Source organism: Ranitomeya imitator, chromosome 3, assembly GCF_032444005.1.
Source record: "Ranitomeya imitator isolate aRanImi1 chromosome 3, aRanImi1.pri, whole genome shotgun sequence".
Taxonomy (NCBI): domain Eukaryota; kingdom Metazoa; phylum Chordata; class Amphibia; order Anura; family Dendrobatidae; genus Ranitomeya; species Ranitomeya imitator.
The window spans coordinates 445291706-445315249 of NC_091284.1; the positions used below are offsets into that span (position 1 = coordinate 445291706).

A 23544-nucleotide genomic window follows, 5' to 3' on the forward strand; every position below is an offset into this window, starting at 1 on the left:
GACTTTGATGGAATGCTCTGCGGGCGTCACGTTGCGTTTGCAGAGACCCTGATGTGGCTAAACAGTAGAAACCCTCCACAAGTGACCCCATTTTGGAAACTAGACCCCGAAAGGAACTTATCTAGATATGTGGTGAGCACTTTGAACCCCCAAGTGCTTCACAGACGTTTACAACTCAGAGCCGTGAAAATAAAAAATCATTTTTCTTTCCTCAAAAATGATGTTTTAGCAAGCAATTATTTATTTTCACAAGGGTAACAGGAGAAATTGGACCCCAGTAATTGTTGTGCAGTTTGTCCAGAGTATGCTGGTACCCCATATGTGGGGGTAAACCACTGTTTGGGCGCACGTCGGGGCTCGGAAGTGAGGGAGCACCATTTGACTTTTTGAATACAAGATTGGCTGGAATCAATGGTGGCTCCATGTTGCGTTTGGAGACCCCTGATGTGCTTATACAGTGGAAACCCCTCAATTCTAATTCCAACACTAACCCCCCCACACCCCTAACCCTAATCCCAACTGTAGCCATAACCCTAATCACAACCCTAACCACAACCCTAATTCCAACCCTAACCCTAAGGCTATGTGCCCACGTTGCGGATTCGTGTGAGATTTTTCAGCACCATTTTTGAAAAATCCGCGGATAAAAGGCACTGCGTTTTACCTGTGGATTTACCACGGTTTTCCAGTGTTTTTTGTGCGGATTTCACCTGCGGATTCCTATTGAGGAACAGGTGTAAAACGCTGCGGAATCCACACAAAGAATTGACATGCTGCGGAAAATACAACGCAGCGTTTCCGCGTGGTATTTTCCGCACCATGGGCACAGCGGATTTGGTTTTCCATAGGTTTACATGGTACTGTAAACCTGATAGAACACTGCAGCGAATCCGCAGCGGCCAATCCGCTACGGATCCGCAGCCAAATCCGCACCGTGTGCACATAGCCTAATTCTAAGGGTATGTGCACACGCTGCGGAAAACGCTGCGGAAAACGCTGCGGATCCGCAGCAGTTTCCCATGAGTTTACAGTTCAATGTAAACCTATGGGAAACAAAAATCGTTGTACACATGCTGCAGAAAAACTGCACGGAAACGCAGGGGTTTACATTCCGCAGCATGTCACTTCTTTCTGCAGATTCCGCAGCGGTTTTACAACTGCTCCAATAGAAAATTGCAGTTGTAAAACCGCAGTGAAATGCGAAGAAAAGCCACGGTAAATCCGCCATAAATCAGCAGGGGTTAAGCACTGCGGATTTATCAAATCCGCAGTGGAAAAATCCGCAGAGGACCAGAATACGTGTGCACATATCGAAACCCTGACCCTATCCTTAGTGGAAAAAAAAAAAATTATTTATTTTATTATTGTCCCTACCTATGGGGGTGACAAAGGGGGGGGTCATTTACTATTTTTTTTATTTTGATCACTGTGATATAACCTATCACAGTGATCAAAATGCACATTGGAACAAATCTGCCGGCCGGCAGATTCGGCGAGCGCACTGCGCATGCGCCCGCCATTTTGGAAGATGGCGGCGCCCATGGAGAAGACGGACAGACCCCGCGAGGCTCGGTAAGTATGATGGGGGGGGGGGGAGCACAGGGGGGTGGATCGGAGTGTGGGGGGGGTGGGGTGGAGCACGGGGGGGGGGGTGGATCGGAGCACGGGGGGAGCGGACAAGAGGACGGAGGGGAGCGTAACACTGCACAGGACAGATCGGTGGCTGGGGGGGGGGGGGGGGCGATCGGTGGGGTGGGGGCACATCAGTGTTTCCAGCCATGGCCGATGATATTGCAGGATCGGCCATGGCTGGATTGTAATATTTCACCAGTTTTAATAGGTGAAATATTACAAATCGCTCTGATTGGCTGTTGAAAGTGAAACAGCCAATCAGAGCGATCGTAGCCACGGGGGACGGGGTGAAGCCACCCCCCCTGGGCTGTACTACCACTCCCCCTGTCCCTGCAGATCAGGTGAAATTGGAGTTAACCCTTTCACCCGATCTGCAGGGACGCAATCTTTTCATGACGCCACATAGGCGTCATGGGTCGGATTGGCACCGACTTTCATGACGCCTACGTGGCGTTAAGCAGGTGACACTTAATGTGGAATTTTTGTTATCACTGATCATATTGTCTGCCATGGGATTTTCTTTTGTAAATACTGATGAAAAAAAGTCATTTAGCATATTGGCTTTTTCCTCATCCTCATATCACCCAGACTATTTTTAAGGGGGCCAATGCTATCATTTTTTAGTTTCTTACTATTTACGTAGTTAAAGAATATTTTGGGATTATTTTTTACTCTCTCTGGCAATGAGTCTCTCTGTCTCAGTCTTTGCTGCCTTGATTTGCGTTTTACAGACTTTATTTAATTTTCCGTATTTATTTAATGCCTTGTCATTACCTACTTCCTTTAATTCTCTAAATGCTTTCTTTTTGTCACTTATTGAGCCCCTTACAGCTCTATTTAGCCATATTAGTTTCCTCCTATTCCTAGTATGTTTATTCCCATACGGTATATACTGTGCACAGGTCCTATTCAGAATGCTAATAAATGTCTCCCATTTTCTTTGTGTATTTTTATGTCTCAGGATATCGTCCCAGTTAATTGCACCAAGATAATCTCTCATTCGTTGGAAATTTGCCCTCCTGAAGTTTAGTGTCCGTGTAACCCCTCTACTACACATCTTATTAAAGGATACATGAAAACTTATTTTGTGATCACTATTCCCCAAGTGACCCCCAACCCTTATATTTGATATGTGGTCTGGCCTGTTGGTTAATATTAGGTCTAGCAGTGCCCCCCTTCTTGTTGGGTCCTGAACCAGTTGTGAAAGGTAATTGTCTCTCATAGTTGTCAAAAACCGATTACCTTTGCTGGAACTGCAGGTTTCTGTTCCCCAATCTATTTCAGGGTAGTTGAAGTCCCCCATAATAATGACTTCTCCTTGAGTCGCAGCTTCATCTATTTGCTTTACAAGGATATTCTCCATTGCTTCCATTATTTTTGGGGATTTATAACAAACCCCTATCAGTAATTTATTATTTTTTCCCCCTCCCCTTATCTCCCCCCACAGGGACTCTACATTTTCATTAAATTCACCTATATTATCACGCCGGATGGGTTTTAAGGACGATTTTACATACAGACACACCCCTCCCTTATCCATTCGGTCATTTCTGAACAGACTATAACCCTGTAAGTTAACAGCCCAGTCATGGCTCTCATCCAGCCACGTTTCAGATATCCCCACCATGTCATAATTATACTCCAACAACATTAATTCTAATTCGTCCATTTTGTTGGTGAGGCTTCTCGCATTAGTATACATACATTTTATGTATCTCTCTGCACCTCTATTCTTTTTCTTAAATTATTAACTGTTCTAACCCCACCCCCCATGCCGCCACCCCCATCTTCCTTATTTGTGCCCAGGTCTCTATCTGCACTATCTTCCCCGCCTATAAAATGAATACCCTCCCCCCCCAATTCCTAGTTTAAACACTCCTCCAACCTTCTAGCCATTTTCTCCCCCAGCACAGCTGCACCCTCCCCATTGAGGTGCAGCCCGTCCCTAGCGTAGAGCCTGTAGCCCAGGGGTCCCCAACTCCAGTCCTCAAGGCCCACCAACATGTCATGTTTTCAGGATTTCCTTAGTCTTGCCCAGGTAATAATTGCATTACCTGTGCAATGCAAAGGAAATCCTGAAAACATGACCTGTTGGTGGGCCTTGAGGACTGGAGTTGGGGACCTCTGCTGTAGCCAACTGAGAAGTCGTTCTGAAGGAACCCAAACCCCTCCTTCCTACACCAATTCTTGAGCCACTTATTAACCTCCCCTAATCTCCCGTTGCCTCTCTGGCGTGTCATAGGCAGTATTTCGGTAAATACCACGTTGGAGGTCCTTGCTTTCAGCTTGCAGCCTAATTCCCTGAAATCATCTTTAAGGACCTTCCACCTACCTCTTAGTTATTTGTGCCAATGTGCACCATGACCGCTGGGTCCTCACCAGCCCCTCCCAGTAATCTGTCCACCCGATCAGCGATGTGTCGGACTCGAGCGCCAGGTAGGCAGCACACCGTTCGACGATCCCTGTCTTTGTGACAGATTGCCCTCTCTGTTCCCCTAATAATTGAGTCGCCCACTACCAGCACCTGTCTGGCCTGCCCTGCTCTCCTATTTCCCTCCTTACTGGAGCAGTCACTCCTCCGGCTTTCAGAGGACATGCCCTGCTGCAGCAGTGCTACCCCTGTACTGGCACCCCCCTCATCTGCCAACTTAGCAATCTTATTGGGGTGTGCCAGATCAGGACTAGCCTCCCTGGCACTCTTCCCTCTACCCGGCCTTCTAAGGCTAGGGTCACATTGCGTTAGGGCAATCCATTTAGCGCTAGCGGATTGCGCTAACGCAATGTTTTTAAGGGGCCGCATTTCGGGGTCGCGTGAACGTCCCCGCTCTCGCAGATCCCCGATCTGCGAGAGCGGGGAACGGACCTCGGGCGCGCCGCGGACGCTGCAAGCAGCATCCGAGGCGCGCTGCAAATGACCGACACATCGCTAGCGCGTGCCGAAAATGACACGCGCTAGCAATGCGCTGGTTACATTGCGGGCTATGGGAGCGCTAACGGGCGCGTTGAATGGCGTTAATTTCGCCGTGCAACGCTGTCCGTTAGCGCTCACACTAAAACGCAATGTGACCCTAGCCTAACTGTCACCCAGCTTGCTGCTTCACTGTCCTGCGGCTCCATCCTACCATCCCCCCTCATCTATCCCATTGAGCGTCTGCTCAGTGAGCAGAAGACTCCTCCATATTGTCTATGGATCTCAGTGTTGCCAGCTGCACATTTAGATCCAGAATCTGGGTTTCCAAATGCACAGCGTGCTCACATCTCACACAGCAGTATGCACCCTCGACCGGCTGATCAAGGACTGCATACATGTGGCAAGATGTGCACTGGATGGCATTAACAATAGTGGAGCACATTTCCTAATGGGGATTGCACCAGACAAAAGCTTTAAATAAAAATAAATACAAAAGTATTATTAAAATACAGACAGCAATTCCTCCCTTGGAAACTCCCTGACTCCAAAGTCACTGAATCACAAGTCACACTTACCGCCGTTCACACTTACGTTCAGGTCACACTCAGCTCGCTCACAGTGATAATATGGCCCTGATGTCAACATAATTTATTCTGTGTGAGATTACATTAAAGGATTGAAGATCTGTGGTTAGACGTTTGGGACAACCTCTCCGTCTTGCTCCTTCAAAAAATGTGTGCAAATGCACCTTGAAGAATTAATGCTGTTTTGAGGGGAAATCATGGTGAAACCAAATTGTGATTTGATTTAGATTTCGTTTTTGTTCATTTACTTTGCATTTTATTAATTGATTAAAAATAAACTATTAAATATGTCTATTTTTAAAAGCATATTTCCCCACACCTGCCTAAGACTTTTGCACGATACTTACTTTATATATACATGTCATGTCTGAAAGTGTTGGCACCCTTGAAATAGTTCCATAAAATGAAGTATTTCTCCCAGAAAATTTATTAAACTTACATGTTTTGTTATACACGTTTATTTTATTTGTGTATATTAGAACAATATAAAAAAAAAAAAAAAAAAGAGGGAAAAAAAGGCAAATTGGACATTTAACACAAAACCCCCAAAATGGGTAGGACACAATTGTTGGCACCTTTTCAAAACTGTGGGTACACAACTTTGTTTCAAGCATGTGATGTTTTTTCAACAAAATCACCTGTGGCAAGTAACAGGTGTGCGCAATATGAAAATAACACCTGAACGCAGATAAAAAGGGGAGAAGTTAACTCAATCTTTGCATTGTGTGTGTGTGTGTGCCACACTAAGCATGGAGAACAGAAACAGAAGAGAACTCTTTGAGACCTTCAGAACCAAAATTGTTGAAAAATATCAACAACCTCAAGGTTACAAGTTCATCTCCAGATATACTGATGTTCCTTTGTCCACGGTACATCACCAAGAAATTTACAACCCATGGCACTGTAGCTGATCTCCCTGGATGTGGACCGCAGAGAAAATTCTAAAGAAATTCAAGTTGTTCTGCAGGCTCAGGGTGCATCTGTGTCAGCGCAAACTATCTGTCGATATTTGATTTAAATGAAAAGCTATGGCAGGAGACCCAGGAGGACCCCACTGCTGATATATACTGTAGACCTAAAAAAGCTAGACTGAAGTCTGCCAAAATGTACGAGAGTAAGTCAAAATCTTCTGGGAAAGCGTCTTGTGGAGCGATGAGACCAAAATAGAGCTTTTTGGTAAATCACATCATTCTACTGTTTACTGAACACATAATGAGGTCTACAAAGAAAAGAACACAGTGCCTATACAGTCAAACATGGTAGAGGTTCAAAAGAGGTTTTGGGGTTTTTTGCTGCTTCTGGCACTGGATGCATGTGTGCAAGGCATCATGAAATCTGAAGATTACCAACAAATTTTGGGTCGCAATGTAGTGCCCAGTGTCAGGTTTGTGTCCTAGATCATGGGTCTTCCAGCAAGACAATAACCCCAAAGATATTTGAAGAAGCACCCAGGAATGGATTGAAACAAAGCGCTGGCGAGTTCTAGATCTGAGTCCAGATCTAAATGTCATTGAACAATTGTGGAGAGATCTTAAAATTGCTGTTAGGAGAAGGCATCTTTCAAATATGAGAAACCTGAAGCAGTTTGCAAAAGAAGAATGGTTCAAAATTCCAGTTGAGAGGTGTAAGAAGCTTGCTTATGGTATAGGAAGCGATTGATTACAGTTATGTTGATAGAAAATAAAAAAGTTGTATTATTAGGAATAAAGGGAGGAAAAAACAAAAGCGTGCAAGTCATTACAGGGTACACTTTGGGACAGCATCTCTGAGGAAGCCACATAAAGTGACGTAATTCATGGAGTTTTCCTCCTCACACTCGCCTCAAAAATACAAGCTTCGGTATTGATTATTTAATAGTGATGAGCGCATGAGCTCAGTTAACGTGTCATCCGAGCATGCTCACGTGTAACTGGATAACATGGTCGAGTCCCTGCAGCTGCATGGTTTGCAGCTGTTAGGCAATCCGCGCATGTGTAGCTGCTGTCCGACAGCCGCAAAACATGCAGCCACGGGTACTTGAACATATTATATGAGCACGCAGAAGATACTTTGATAACACGTTATCCGAGCACGTTTGCTCATCACTATTATTTAACCCTTACAGCCTAACAGTTTAGGCTTAGATTCATTCTTGACATTGCTTGTGTACATTGTTTTAGGGTGCACTGTGGATGAACTTTAGGCTAGTTATCAGGGTACCCAGCCCTTCGGTTGTGTACACCTTATGTACATTTTAGCCTCTTACATAGACAGTTTTGGACACCAATTACAAACCATTTCTATTTTTCACTTCTTCATTGCCACATTCCAGGAGCAATAACTTTTTATTTTTGGGCGACAATCGTGTGAGGGCTTCCTGACTTCAGGCGAAGTTGTACTTGTCAGTAGAATCATATTTTGTGCTACAAATAAGTTATTAGCATACTTTTATTAGCTTTTTTTTAGGGGAAAATATATAAAACAGCAATTCTTACATCATATATAGATTTATACAATTGCTAGCATCATACCTCACTATGTATAATTGACTCGCTGTTTTGTTTTTGTGTTTTTTAACTAATTCTGGGTGTGCACCCCTGTACCTATGTCGTTTTTTTTACAGTTCTTATTGTTGTCTTCCCGTCCTTAATTTAATTTATTTTTTAATTAATTTTTGTCTACACTGGGTTTTTATGGAATAGACCCCATTTTGGGGTAGATTTGACGTTTTGATTGATCCTTTTATTCTTCTATTTTTAGGTGTGTGACAGGGCCTATGCATTATTTTTTCAACTCCAATAGCCCACTTTCCTTTCTTCTGGTTAATGGATGCACCTTCTGTGTAATGTCTGGCTACGCCACTGTGCAAATTTTACCTCTTTGTGCATGCATCTGTGCATGCACCTGTTCATTTGTTGCAAAATAGTCCCTCCAAAATTAATAGTTTTCATAATATCTAAAATACAATTCCTCCAAAATTGACATTATAGGAGATCTACCATGTTAAATGTAGAATACTTTTGGCTAAATGCACCACAAATCAAGTATCTTGCACCACATTTATTACAAGTCTTCCACATTTTTTTGGTCTCAATTGACAAGTAGAGGCATACACATTAGATTAGTCAGTCAGTCGATCCCGCCGATATCAACGGTTTTGACCAACAGTCTAATTATTATATATGAGGCTGCCGATCGACTGATTGTTGGAGGAAATGGGAATTGGGAGTGTCCGGTTTCAGACTGGATGATCATATTTTTCTCCCAGAGATTACCAGCCGGCCGATGTGTAGGCTGGCCGCTTTCTCATAGAGAACACAAGAACGCTTGGTGAAGAATATGGGAGAGTCAGCTAAGAGTGGCCAGGAAGTAAATGGGACTTAATTAAAAAAAAAATGTCACAATGTGCACCAAAATTATGCTGCAAAATATACCATCAAGCATAAGACACTGTGATAAATTCACACTGTTTAAATAGTAAAAAGGATTCATTCATCTGGCCCAATGTTTAAAACTGAAGAACTAGTAGAAAAGGCTGTGGACCGAACACCAAACTTACCGTGCGGGGTCATTCATGAATTCGATGGATCCTGGAGGTAAGGTGTTTAGAGTGAGGGTATTATTCACAGCAATAGTGATGCGACAGGGAGATCCTAAACTACCTTTTAGAACAGTGGATATGTCGACTTCAAATGGCAGGTGGCCTCCTTCATGCTGTGTTACCTGAACACCGTTAACCCACTGCAAACAAGACACAGTAGTATTTAAAGACCAAAACAATGAAAAGCAAACTCAAATGAAAAAAAATAAAACACATTGGAAACGTCCCTTTGTCCAACACTTTGCACAATATTTGCTCGATTTTTTTTTTCCTGTCTAATGCTTAGTGGACTATGTGGGTTTCTTTTTGCGTGGGCAAAATCATAACAGCAGTCCCAGTCAGTCTCACAGACTGTACGTAGTATGGTCTCTATCGCTCCATTCTATTCTTTCTTACCATGTTTGTACACACAGAGTAAAAGGGCACTTGTTCTTAGGAGTGCTGCGACTCTGTAGTCATACATGTATCACCTTTCATCTGTATAGTCGATAAATGTATTTGAAGGAGAACCTTATTGCACACCAGTATACATTCAAGAACATGACAGTACACAGTATGGTACCATATAAAGCTATGTTAAGAATTTTTTCACAGAAATCTGGACCTGAAAACAATTTTCCTCTCGGGCACTTTTTCGCTTTCGTTCGCCCACCCCCCCACCCCTTTTTGGTTGACATAGCGGCATGAGGGCTTGTTTTTTGTAGGACAAGTTGTCCATAGTAATGTAATTCTCCAAGTCTGTACGATCAAGATAATACCAGACATGCATATATATGGTCATGGCCAAAAGTGTTGGTACCCCTGAAATTGTTCCAGAAAATAAAGTTTTTTTTCCCGGAAAATTGTTGCAGTTACATGTTTTGTGATACACATGTTTATTTCCTTTGTGTGTATTAGAACAACACAAAAAAGCAGATAAATTCAACATCATTTTCATAAAACTCCAAAAAATGGGCAGGACAAAACTGTTGGCATTTTTTCAAAATTCTGAGCAAAGAACTTTGTTTCAAGCATGTGATGCTTGTTCCAAGTTACCTGTGGCAAGTAAAAGGTGTGGCAATATATCACACCTGAAACCAGATAAAAAGGGGAGAGGTTTGCTTAATCTGTGGTGTGTGTGTGTGTGTGTGTGTGTGTGTGTGTGTGTGTGTGTGTGTGTCACACTAAGCATGGGGACTATCAAGAGGAGGAGAGGAGAAGAGAACTGTCTGAAGACTTCAGAACCAAAATTGTTGAAAAATATTAACAATCTCAAGTTTACAAGTCCATCTCCTGATGCTCCATTGTCCACGGTGCGCAACATAATCAAAAAATTTACAACCCATGGCACTGTAGCTAATCTCCCTGAATGTGGACAGCAGGGTAAAATTGATGAAAGTAGCAAACATAATCTTCTAAGGGGTATACCAAAAAGAGGATAAGAAGTGAAATGAACAATGTATTAGAGTTAAAATTGCTGTTTATTAATGCAATTGTTAAAAACAGGGGGGGTGTGGGGGGGGAGAAAAAATACAGTATATTAGAAAGACACAAAATGGGACCTCCAAGTGGTAAGGGGAGAGAGAAGCCAGCGAAAGGATATTCCTGTATCCAGAGCAGCTGGTGCTATATAATTAAAGCTACTCAAACGCTGATAAGGGAATTCCTATTAATCGCTGCATAAGCTGCTATAGGAGATATAGGTAAGGATATAAAGTCGGTGTTATTACCTGTGCAATCCTGTAGAGGAGATAGATGCAAGTGCCCTGGGGTCATGCAGACATGTGAGGACAGCTGGCTGCGCTCTCCCGACACCCAACGAGCGCCGTTTCGCAAAAATGCTTCTTCCGGGGGCGGAGCTTCTTATCCTCTTTTTGGTATACCCCTTAGAGGATTATGTTTGCTATATACCTTTTGGAGTGACTTTTTGAGCCACAAATTTAACTAGGACTATGAAATTAAAATTGCTGAAAGGTTGCAACGCAGGATAGTAAATATGGTGAACAAACAGCCCCAATCAAGTTCCAAAGAAATTCAAGCTATCCTGCAGGCTCAAGGTGCACCAGTATCAGCGCGAACTATACGTCGACATTAGAAAGAAATGAAAGGCTATGGAAGAAGAAACAGGAGGACCCCACTGCTGATAAAAAAAGTTTAAAAAAGATAAACTGCAGTTTGCCAAAATGTACGCGAGGAAGCCAAATTCCTTTTGGGAAAGCATCTTGTGGACAGATGACACCAAGATAAGAGTTTTTCTTGTAATGCAAACATTCTACTGTTTACCGAAAATGGAATGAGGCCTACAAAGAAAAGAACACAGTACCTACAGTCAAATAAGATGGAAGTTCACATATGTCTTGGGGTTGTTTTAATGCCTCTGACCCTAGGTGTCTTGTCTATGTGCAAGGCATCACGAAATCTGAAAATTACCAACGGATTTTGTGACTCAATGTAGTGCCCAGTGTCAGAAAGCAGGGTTTGCATCCTAGGTCATGAGTCTTCTTTCAGGACAATAACCCCAAACATAGTCTTCAAGAAACACACAAAAATGGATTGAAACAAAGCTCTGGAGAGTTTTGAAATGGCCAGCAATGAGTATGGATATAAATCCCATTGAACTCCTGAGGAGAGATCTTAAAACTGTTGTTAGGATAAGACATCCTTCAAGTATGAGAGACCTGGAGCGGTTTGCAAACGAAGAGTGGTCCAAAATTTCAGTCAAGAGGTGTAAGGCCATGTTCACATGTTCCTGATTTCCCTGCTGTTTTTTCTGAACTAAAAACCGCAGCTCTTGGCAGAAAACGCAGGTGCGCTTTTTGGTGCTTTTTGGTGCGTTTTTTAGTGCAGTTTTTTATGCAGTTTTCTCTGCAGAGTCTGTTTGTTTTCTAGGAAGTTTTTTTAGGGTTAAAATGGCTGAAAATACCCTAACCCTACCCCTAACCCTAGTTCTACTGTAGTGGGGGGGGGGGGGAATTCTTTATTTTATTATTGTTACTACCTGATAAAGGAGGGGGGGCATTTACCTATTTTTTTATTTTGATCACTGTGAGGTTATCACAGTGATCAAAATGTGCCTGGAACGAATCTGCCGGCCGATTCGGCGGGCGCACTGCGCATGCGCCCGCCATTTTGGAAGATGGCGGCGCCCAGGGAGAAGACGGCCGGACGGACACCGGGAGGCCGGGTAAGTATAAGGGGGGGAGATTAGGGCACGGGGGGGGGGCGTCGGAGCACGGGGGGTGGCATCGGAGCACGGGGGGGCAGCGACACTGCAGCGGTTCTGCACCACAAACCACAGAAAACCCGCAGATATTTTTTTCGTCTGCAGGTTTTACTGCGGGTTTGACCTCACAATGGAGGTCAATGGGTGCAGAACCGCTGCAGTTCCGCAAAAAGAAGTGACATGGTACTTCTTTTTTACCGCAGCTATTCAGCGCGGCTTTTTTTGGGATTTTCCGCAATGTGGGCACAGCAGTTCCTGTTTTCCATAGGGTACATTGTAATGTACCCTGCATGGAAAACAGCTGCGGACCCGCAGCGGGAAAATCGCGGCGGTTCCGCATTAAAAAAAGGATGGTGTGAACATGGCCTAAGAAGCTTATTTATGGTTAAAGGAAGTGATTGAGTGCAGTTATTTATTCCAAAGGTTATGCAATCAAATATTAAAGTTGAGGGTACCAACAATTTTATCCTGCCCATTTTTGGGATTGTGTGTGAAATTATGTCCAATTTGACTTTTGTTTTTTTTCAGTTTTTTGTGTTTTGTTCCAATACATACAGAATGAAATAAACATGTGTATAACAAAACATGTGTAATTGCAATAATTTTCTGGGAGAAATACTTCATTTCCTGGAACAATTTCAAGGATGCCAACACTTTTTGCCATAAATAAATATATATATTTTTAATGCGGTCTCATTTTCAGAAACTCTAAGTTTTTACTTTTTCATCAATGGAGAAGTTTGAAGGATTGCTTTTTGTGGGGTCAACTGACACTTCCACTGATTGCTATTTACTGTATTGTTTTTAAGGTTCGGTGACAGAAAAAGTGCAATTCTGGTGTTTTGATTTTTTTCTTTTTTCTCGTTACAGCATTTACCATTCGGGTTAATTAATTTCGTGTTTAAATTTTACAGAAGTGGTGATACCAGATATTTTTCTTTATTTTAAATTGGGAAAAAGTTACCTAAATGCCCGTCAGAGATTGACAGCGGTATTTAAATGGTTAACAGATGTGACCGAAGCTCAGCATCTAGCCGGCTTCAGCCGCATGTGCAGTGAGCTCAGCTCCTGAGTCCTGTCCACGTATGTTCAACCCAGCTCAGGGCGCACAGTTACGTCCATAAGCACAAAGGGGATAAAGGGAATCTTTGCATACTTGGTTTGAACAATCGTTTGTGTTGGCTAACAGTGCAACTTCCTAACTACTTATTTTCCACACATCTCCTCCTCATCCTTGACTGACAGTTCTTGCTTTACAGGAGCCAGGTAAAGGCAGAGATCTATGGAAAACTATTAGGTGGGAAGCTGTACTTAACGGTGGTTCGGTGACGCCAAAGGTGCACAAAGACCTTTAAAATGAGATGAACAATCTCCTTCATTGTGGTGATCGGTGCTTGTCCCCTACCAAATTCATCTTTAAAGAGGTTTTCCTGGACTTTTCAAAAGTTGGCAAAGTGTCAGGAGTTTTATAATATACAGAAATAACCAATACTTACTTCTCGAATCTTATGCCTCTCGGGCGGTGAGGATGCTCCATCCATTATTTCCACAGCAGATGCAGTCAATCACTGGCCTCGAAGGTGAGGTTTGCACATATAGCATCCATTGGCAAACATCCCATCCATTATTCTCCTAACCCTGAATCCAGTGATAGGCTTCAGAGCTATGTGAGTACTGGATGGGACGCAAGTGCTGGAACTTACTGGGGACATTACTGAAGTGATGGAAGGGGTAAGTAATGATTTTTTTTTGTTTGTTTTTTTATATAAAACTTTCCCTACTATTTTCCCCTCTTTAGAAAGAATCCAGAAAACCTCTTCACTGTAAAATAACAAGCGGCGGCCTGATCTTTAATGAAATAAAATCTAGACATATTAGCGGGATATCAATCGCCTAGCCTTCTAGGATTCAGAGCTTCTGATATCAAGCTCTATTCCTACATAAGCATCAATTATATAGGTTTGTATATTCCTTAGTAATGCAGTACTCACCACTATAGAGAAATAATGGGCACTGCCAACGCGCAGTACGATTCTGTTAGTGGCCAAGTCTTCCAACCAACGACTGGGCACCCAAACTTCTTTATCATACCATGCCCATCCAATGAAATTTCTTAAGCCAATGTCCTGAGTGATATCGTTGTAGCTGGCAGGCACTGGCATGTCTAGAACTGGGCCAGTCTATGGGGTGAAACATTGCAGAGGTTATTATATTTCTGTATAATCAAGTGTATAAAGACCTAGCTTATCACATCACTAATCACATATGTGAATGTATCAAATGTGTGCAAATCAGTTAACATTGGTTGCCAGCAACCCTGCTCTTCTGCGCAGTGGAGTGTGCCTGCTCCAGCCCTCCTGCGCGGCACAGCGGCCCCTCCTCCACCATGCCACAGAGTCCCCTGCTCCCTTCTGCGGGCCACAGCGCCCCCTGCTCCAGCCCTCCTGCGTGCCACAGCGCCCCCTGCTCCAGCCCTCCTGCGCGCCACAGCGCCCCCTGCTCCAGACCTCCTGCGCGCCACAGCGCCCCCTGCTCCAGACCTCCTGCGCGCCACAGCGCCCCCTGCTCCAGACCTCCTGCGCGCCACAGCGCCCCCTGCTCCAGACCTCCTGCGCGCCACAGCGCCCCCTGCTCCAGACCTCCTGCGCGCCACAGCGCCCCCTGCTCCAGACCTCCTGCGCGCCACAGCGCCCCCTGCTCCAGCCCTCCTGCGTACCACAGCACCCCCTGCTCCAGCCCTACTGCGTACCACAGCGCCCCCTGCTCCAGCCCGCCACAGCGCCCCCTGCTCCAACCCTCCTGCGTGCCCCCTGCTCCAGCCCACCTGCACAGCACAGCGCCCCTGCTCCAGTCCACCCTGTGTGGCAGAGCACAAAAAGACTGATAATGTGATGAAAAAAAAAAAAATCATTGACTTGTTGAGCGTTGCCAGGAAGACAAGGATCCAAGAGTATAAAGTATAAAACTTTTATTACACTATGTGTTTTGGAGTCTGTGAAGGAGTTATAGCTGTTAGAACAGATATCAGAGGATGTTCCTATTATAGTTAACTGTAAACTGGACAGTATAGACATGTAAAAAAAAATTGTACTCATGATACAGATTTCATGAGACAGGAGTCCTCCAAAAAAAGATGCAAGGAGAAAAAATATCCAAGAAATTCTATGTCCTAAGTGATGCATACAGATGCACAAAAACACTTAATCAAATAGATTGCCTTTATGGAGGAAGCAGTAATAAAACAAAAAAGAATTAAACAAAGTTAGATAGGAAAATTAAATATACGGTAGTTGCATTACCACTATCAGACAGTCCCATAAAAACAGGGGGATTTTAAAATTTTGGCCAATAATAAGAAATTATACAATTCTATCAGAGATCCTACATTATTTTTTGCATGAGAACAAATAAGAAAAATTACATTGCACCAACCCCTTCGTGACATGCGCCGTACTAGTACTGCGCTGCCGGCACTGCATTTGTGCCAGCAGCAGTACTAGTACGGCGCACCGATCACCGCGGTCTCGCGCTGAGCGCCGCGGTGATCGGGTGCGGGTGTCAGCTGTATATGACAGCTGACACCCCGCAGCAATGCCCACGATCGGCGGTAGCGCCGATCGCGGGCATTTAACCCCTCTGATGCCGCTGTCAGTAGTGACAGCGGCATAGAGGCGGATCGCGCAGGGACGGGGGCTCCCTGCGCTCTCCCACCGGAGAAACGCGATGAGATCGCGTTGCTCCGGTGACCCGGAAGGAGTCCCCGGATCCAAGATGGCCGCGGGACTCCTTCCGGGTCATGAAATTGCTCAGAGCAGGCGCCGGAAAGCCTCCTGAACTTGCCTGTCAGATCGTTGATCTGACAGAGTGCTATGCGCACTGTCAGATCAACGATCTGATCTAATACAGTGATGTCCCACCCTGGGACAATGGTAGAAAGTAAAAAAAAAAAATAAAAATAGAATGTATAAAAAAAAATTTGAAAAAATCCCCAAATAAAGAAAAAAAACAATTCCCAGTAAATCCATTTATTTATGTAAATTAAAAAAAAACAATAAAAGTACACATATTTAGTATCGCCGCGTCCGTAACGACCCGACCTATAAAACTATCCCACTAGTTAACCCCTTCAGTGAACACCGCAAAGAAAAAAAAAAGAAAAAACAAGGCAAAAAACATTGCTTTATTATCATACAGGCGAACAAAAAGTGGAATAACACGCGATCAAAACGACGGATATAAATAACCATGGTACCGCTGAAAACGTTATCTTGTCCCGCAAAACAAAAGCCGCCATACAGCATCATCAGCAGAAAAATAAAAAAGTTATAGCTCTCAGAATAAAGCGATGCAAAAACAATTTTTTTTTTATATAAAATAGTTTTTATTGTGTAAAAGCGCCAAAACATAAAAAAATGATATAAATGAGGTATCGCTGTAACCGTACTGACCCGAAGAATAAAACTGCTTTATCCATTTTACCACACGTAGAACGGTATAAACGCCCCCCCCTAAAAGAATTTCAGGAATTGCTGGTTTTTGTTCATTCCGCCTCATAAAAATCGGAATAAAAAGCGATCAAAAAATGTCATCTGCCCGAAAATGGTACCAATAAAAACGTCAACTCGTCCCGCAAAAAACAAGATCTCACATGACTCTGTGGGCCAAAATATGGATAAATTATAGCTCTCAAAATATGGTGATGCAAAAACTATTTTTTGCAATAAAAAGCGTCTTTTAGTGTGTGACAGCTGCCAACCCTAAAAATCCGCCAAAAAAACGCTATAAAAGTAAATCAAACCCCCCTTCATCACCCCCTTAGTTAGGGAAAAATAATAAAATGTAAAAAAATGTATTTATTTCCATTTTCCCATTAGGGCTAGGGCTAGGATTAGGACTAGGCTTAGGGTTAGGGTTGGGGTTGGGGCTAGGGTTAGGGTTACCATTGGGATTAGGGTTAGGGGTGTGTTTGGATTAGGGTTTCAGTTAGAATTGGGGGTTTCCACTGTTTAGGCACATCAGGGGCTCTCCAAACGCGACATGGCGTCCGATCTCAATTCCAGCCAATTCTGCTTTGAAAAACTAAAACACTGCTCCTTCCCTTCCGAGTTCTCCTGTGCGCTCAAACATTGGTTCCCCCCAACATATGGGGTATCAGCGTTCTCAGGATAAGTTGGACAACAACTTTTGGGGTCCAATTTATCCTGTTACCCTTGGGAAAAAAAATTTGGGGCAAAAAGATCATTTTTTGTGAAAATGAATAAGAAATTTTTTTTACGGCTCTACATTATAAACTTCTGTGAAGCACGTGGAGGTTCAAAGTGCTCACCACACATCTAGATAAGTTCCTTAGAGGGTCTACTTTCCAAAATGGTGTCACTTGTGGGGGTTTCCACTGTTTAGGCACGTCAGAGGCTCTCCAAACGCGACATGGCGTCCAATCTCAATTCCAGCAAATCTTGCATTGGAAAGTCAAATGGCGCTCCTTCCCTTCCGAGCTCTGCCATGTGCCCAAACAGTGGTTTACCCCGACATATGGGGTATCGGCGTACTCAGGACAAATTGTACAACGACTTTTGTGGTCCAATTTCTCCTGTTACCCTTGGTAAAATGAAACAAATTGGACCTGAAGTAAAAATTTTGTGAAAAAAAAGTTAAATGTTCAATTTTTTTAAACATTCAAAAAATTCCTGTGAAGCACCTGAAGGGTTAATAAACTTTTTGAATGTGGTTTTGAGTACCTTGAGGGGTGCAGATTTTAGAATTGTGTCACTTTTGGGCATTTTCTGTCATATAGACCCCTCAAAGTCACTTCAAGTGTGAGGTGGTTCGTAAAAAAAATGGTTTTGCAAATTTTGTTGCAAAAATGAGAAATCCTTATAACTCCTTATAACTCCCTAACAAAAAAAAAAATATGTTTCCAAAATTGTGCTGATGTACAGCAGGCATGTGGGAAATGTTGTTTATTAACTATATTGTGTGATATAACTCTCTAATTTAAGGGCATAAAAACTAAAAGTTTGAAAATTGCTAATATTTCATAATTTCCGACAAATTTTTGTTTTTTTCACAAATAAATGCAAGTCATATCGAAGAAGTTTTACCACTTTCATGAAGTACAATACGTCACGAGAAAACAATGTCAGAATCACCAGGATCCGTTGAAGCGTTTCAGAGTTATGACCTCATAATGGGACAGTGGTCAGAATTGTAAAAATTGGCCCTGTCACTTAGGTGAAAACAGGCTTTGGGGTGAAGGGGTTAAATAAAAAAAAAAAAAAACACAAAACAAAAAAAACGATCAATCCGCCAAATACACCAATGTCAGTTTCATCTGTGAGATCTTAACCCCTTTCTGACCTCGGACGGGATAGTACGTCCGAGGTCAGATCCCCTGCTTTGATACAGGGCTCCGTGGTGAGCCCGCATCAAAGCCAGGACATGTCAGCTGTTTTGAACAGCTGACATGTGCCCGTAATAGGCGCAGGCAGAATCGCGATCTGCCCGCACCTATTAACTAGTTAAATGCCGCTGTCAAACGCAGACAGCGGCATTTAACTACCGCTTCCGGCCGGAAATGACTTCATCGCCGACCCCCGTCACATGATCGGGGGTCGGCGATGCGTCAGGATGGTAACCATAGAGGTCCTAGAGACCTCTATGGTTACTGATCACCGGTGGCTGTGAGCGCCACCCTATGGTCGGCGCTCACAGCACACCTGCAATTCTGCTACATAGCAGCGATCTGATGATCGCTGCTATGTAGCAGAGCCGATTGTGCTGTGCCTGCTTCTAGCCTCCCATGGAGGCTATTGAAGCATGGCAAAAGTAAAAAAAAAAAGTTAAAAAAATGTGAAAAAAAAAAAATATATAAAAGTTTAAATCACCCCCCTTTCACCCCAATCAAAATAAATCAATAAAAAAAATATCAAATCTACACATATTTGGTATCGCCGCGCTCAGAATCGCCCGATCAATTAAAAAAAAAACATTAACCTGATCGCTAAACAGCGTAGCGAGAAAAAAATTCGAAACGCCAGAATTACGTTTTTTAGGTCGCCGCGACATTGCATTAAAATGCAATAACGGGCGATCAAAAGAACGTATCTGCACCAAAATGCAATCATGAAAAACGTCATCTCGGCACGCAAAAAATAAGCCCTCAACTGACCCCAGATCACGAAAAATGGAGACGCTACGAGTATCGGAAAATGGCGCAATTTTTTTTTTTTTTTTAGCAAAGTTTGGAATTTTTTTTCACCACTTAGATAAAAAATAACCTAGTCATGTTAGGTGTCTATGAACTCGTACTGACCTGGAATCATAATGTCAAGTCAGTTTTAGCATTTAGTGAACCTAGCAAAAAAGCCAAACAAAAAACAAGTGTGGGACTGCACTTTTTTTTGCAATTTCACCGCACTTGGAATTTTTTTCCCGTTTTCTAGTACACGACATGCTAAAACCAATGATGTCGTTCAAAAGTACAACTCGTCCCGCAAAAAATAAGCCCTCACATGGCCAAATTGATGGAAAAATAAAAAAGTTATGGCTCTGGGAAGGAGGGGAGTGAAAAAACGAACACTGAAAAATGAAAAATCCCAAGGTCATGAAGGGGTTAACGCTGTGGGGGGGTCATAGTGTCTGTGTTGTGATATGATCATAGAAGGGGGCAGGGAGTTTCAGTCTCGTATCACAGGTGATATTTTTCTTATAAATCAATTTCTAAATTGCAATTCAAGTTGTGTGATCCACAATGATATTCTGGAGTGAGTTTGCTGCACTGAAAGTAAAGGGGCCGAATTATATTGCACCCCCCACTTTTCAGTTTCTGAATTTCCACAAATATTTAAAACTAGATTGTGGCCAGATTCTAACGCATCGGGTATTCTAGAATATGCATATCCCCGTAGTATATGGACAATGATGATTCCAGAATTCGCGGCAGACTGTGCCCGTCGCTGATTGGTCGAGGCAACCTTTATGACATCGTCGCCATGGCAACCATTATGACATCATCGTCGCTGTGCCCGTTGCTGATTGGTCGAGGCCTGGCGGCCTCGACCAATCAGACGCGGGATTTCTACGTCCTTTATGACATCATCGTCGCTGTGCCCGTCGCTGATTGGTCGAGGCCTGGCGGCCTCGACCAATCAGAGACGCGGGATTTCTACGTCGATGCTGTGCCAGTCTCTGATTGGTCGAGGCCTGGCGGCCTCGACCAATCAGAGAGCCGGGATTTCCAGGACAGACAGACAGACAGACAGACAGACAGACGGAAAAACCCTTAGACAATTATATATATAGATAACCAATAAATTTCATTCAACTTCACAATTGTGTTCCACTTGTTGTTGATTCTTCACCAAAAATTTACATTTGGCATCTTTATGTTTGAAGAATGATATGTGGGAAAAGGTTGAAAAGTTCCAGGGAGGTGAATACTTTTGCAAGGCACTGTATTTATTACAATGTAGCTACTCCTCACTATGTGGAGAGGACCATACAATCACTACTCAAAAGGATGACTAAGCAGAGAGATCACATTTGCAATGGGTTACTAACCACAGTTTATCGAGACACTATTTAACAGAACATCAAAAAGGTCCAAGCAGTTAAAAATTAACAATAGAACAGACACCAGAGGATACACTAACTGCTTTAAAGGGAACCTGTCACCCCGTTTTTTCAGATTGAGATATAAATACTGTTAAATAGGGCCTGCGCTGTGTGTTACTATAGTGTATGTAGTGTACCCTGATTCCCCACCTATGCTGAGAAATACATTACCAAAGTCGCCGTTTTCGCCTGTCAATCAGGCTGGTCAGGTCGGGTGGGCGTGGTGACATCGCTCTTTTCTTCCCCAGCTTTCCGTTGGTGGCGTAGTGGTGTGCGCATGTCGCAGTGACGAATCCACTGCGCGCACGTGAAGAAGCAGCACGCGATCTGCGCTATTACCCCCTGTCATCGGTGGGGGCGGCCATCTTCCTGGCCGAGGCTTTGGGAAAATGGCCGCCGCGATCTCTTCTGCGCACGCGCGGCATCCCGCGGCCATTTTCCTGAAGCCCCGTGCAGCAGAGCACTCCATCTGCGCACGCGCAGCCCCAGGAAGATGGCCGCCCCCACCGATGACAGGGGGTAATAGCGCAGATCGCGCGCTGCTTCTTCACGTGCGCGCAGTGGATTCATCACTGCGACATGCGCACACCACTACGCCACCAACGGAAAGCTGGGGAAGAAAAGAGCGATGTCACCACACCCACCCGACCTGACCAGCCTGATTGACAGGCGAAAACGGCGACTTTGGTAATGTATTTCTCAGCATAGGTGGGGAATCGGGGTACACTACATACACTATAGTAACGCACAGCGCAGGCCCTATTTAACAGTATTTATATCTCAATCTGAAAAAACGGGGGGACAGGTTCCCTTTAAGAAACTATATTAATAGAGAATCCTAACGGATTTTCAAACAATCAGCTTTAAAGCCTAGTGGTTTGAATGAAGGTATACGAAATAAGGAAGGGTTAATATGGCGAATCCTCCCAGAGGCTAGCCCAGGCTAACTTCCTTATTGGATAGAAAAACTCAGATCATTCATACATCAAGTCATATGTAGGGGATTATAATATTGTATTTTAATCATGTTTTATGCGTATTTCCAATTTTGTATAATTAATTTACTATGTTATCAGTGACCTATATTAACCCCTTAATGACCGCCGATACGCCTTTTAACGGCAGCAGTTAAGGGTACTTAATCCACAGCGCTGTGGAAAAAGTGAATAGCGCCCCCCAGAGTCGGATGTTCTCTGGGGTCTCGGTTGCCGGGGGTAGCCGAGACCCCAGAGAACATGATTCGGGTTTTTTTTTAACCAACCCCAGGGTTGCGATCGCCGGCAAAGAACATGATCAGGGTCGGTTTTTACTGACCCCTGTTTTGCGATCGCCGGTATTTAACTGTTTACCGGCGGCCGCAAAAAAAAAAAAAGTGACGTCATTCTCTGTCCTCTGATGTGCGATCACATAGGGGGATTCGGGGACCCAGTTATACTTACCGGTGTCCCTGGGTCCTCCTGCGTCCCCTCCTGCCCGCCGGCTTCTTCATCCGGTAAGAAAATGGCGGGCGCATGCGCAGTGCGCCCGCCATGATCTGCCGGCCAGCAGCTAGAGGAGTTGGGGCTAAATTTAGGGTTAGGGTTGGGGCTAAATTTAGGGTTAGGGTTGGGGCAGGCTTCTTTCACATTTGCATCGGTACGATTGCGACGGATGCCACACGACGCAAGTGTGAAAGTAGCCTTAGGGCTAGGGTTAGGTTTGGGGCTAAAGTTAGGGCTAAGGTTAAATTTAGGGTTAGGGCTAGGGTTAGGCTAGGTTCACATTGTGTTAGTGGGTATCCGCTAACGGAATCCGTTACATAGCGCCACTAACGCAATGTAACGGATCCGTTAACGCACCCAATGACCGCAATGTATCTAACGCATCCCTAACGCATGCCATTTTTGGCATGCGTTAGCAATGTGCCGTTATTTTGGAATGGACCTCGAACACTGTCTGCAGCGTTTTTGGGTCAGTTCTCGCTAGCGCAGATCGCTAAACGCGATTACTTTTTGGACATTGCATTAACGCAGTCCGTTAGTGCAGTCCGTTTAGCGCATACGCTAACGCAATGTGAACCTAGCCTAAGGGTTGGGGCTAAAATTATGGTTGGGGCTAAAGTTAGGGCTAGGGTTGGGGCTAAAGTTAGGGATAGAGTTGGGATTAGGGTTGGTATTAGGGTTAGGGTTGGCATTAGGGTTACGTTTGGGATAAGGGTTAGGTTTGGAATTAGGGTTAAGGTTAGGGCTGGGATTAGGGTTAAGGTTAGGATTAGGGTTAGGGGTGTATTGGGATTAGGGTTAGGTTTGAGGTTAGGTTTGAAATTAGGATTAGGGGTGTGTTGGATTTAGGGTTTTGATTAGGGTTGTTTTGGGGTTAGGGTTGTGATTATCGTTAGGGTTGTGATTAGGATTATGGATCGGGTTGGGATTAGGGTTAGGGGTGTGTTGGGGTTAGGGTTGGAGTTAGAATTGGGGGCTTTCCAATGTTTAGGTACATCAGGGGGTCTCCAAACACGACAGCCAATTGTGCGCTCAGAAAGTCAAATGGTGCTCCCTCCCTTCTGAGCTCTGCCGTGCGCCCAAACAGTGGTTTACCCCCACATATGGGGCATCAGCGTACTCGGGATAAATTAGACAACAACTTTTGGGGTCCAATTTCTCCTGTTACCCTTGTGAAAATAAAAACTTGGGGGCTAAAAAATATTTTTTTATTTTCACGACTCTGCATTACAAACTTCTGTGAAGCACTTGGGCATTCAAGTTCTCACCACACATCTAGATAAGTTCCTTGCGGTGTCTAGTTTCCAAAATGGGGTCAATTGTGGGGGGGTTTCTACTGTTTAGGTACATCAGGGGCTCTGCAAGCACAACATAACGCCCACAGATCATTCTATCAAAGACTGCATTCCAAAACGGCGCTCCTTCCCTTCCGAGCTCTGCCGTGCGCCCAAAAAGTGGTCCCCCCCACACATGGGGTACCAGCATACTCAAGAAAAATTGGACAACAACTTTTGGGGTTCAATTTCTCCTGCTACCCTTGT

The 23544-nt window shown here is 44.0% G+C and overlaps 1 protein-coding gene across 2 annotated transcripts in view; it reads right to left on the reverse strand.

Annotated features, from left to right (window-relative positions):
• The window catches only part of GUSB (glucuronidase beta), a 92396-nt gene that overhangs the window by 61725 nt on the left and 7127 nt on the right, over positions 1-23544 (reverse strand). For both annotated transcript variants that reach the window (XM_069757374.1, XM_069757373.1), the window contains exons 2-3: positions 13901-14089; positions 8666-8847 (exon numbers count right to left, since the gene is read on the reverse strand). In XM_069757374.1, coding sequence (XP_069613475.1) covers positions 8666-8847; positions 13901-14089 — 371 coding nt within the window. The remainder of the gene's footprint in view (positions 1-8665; positions 8848-13900; positions 14090-23544) is intronic.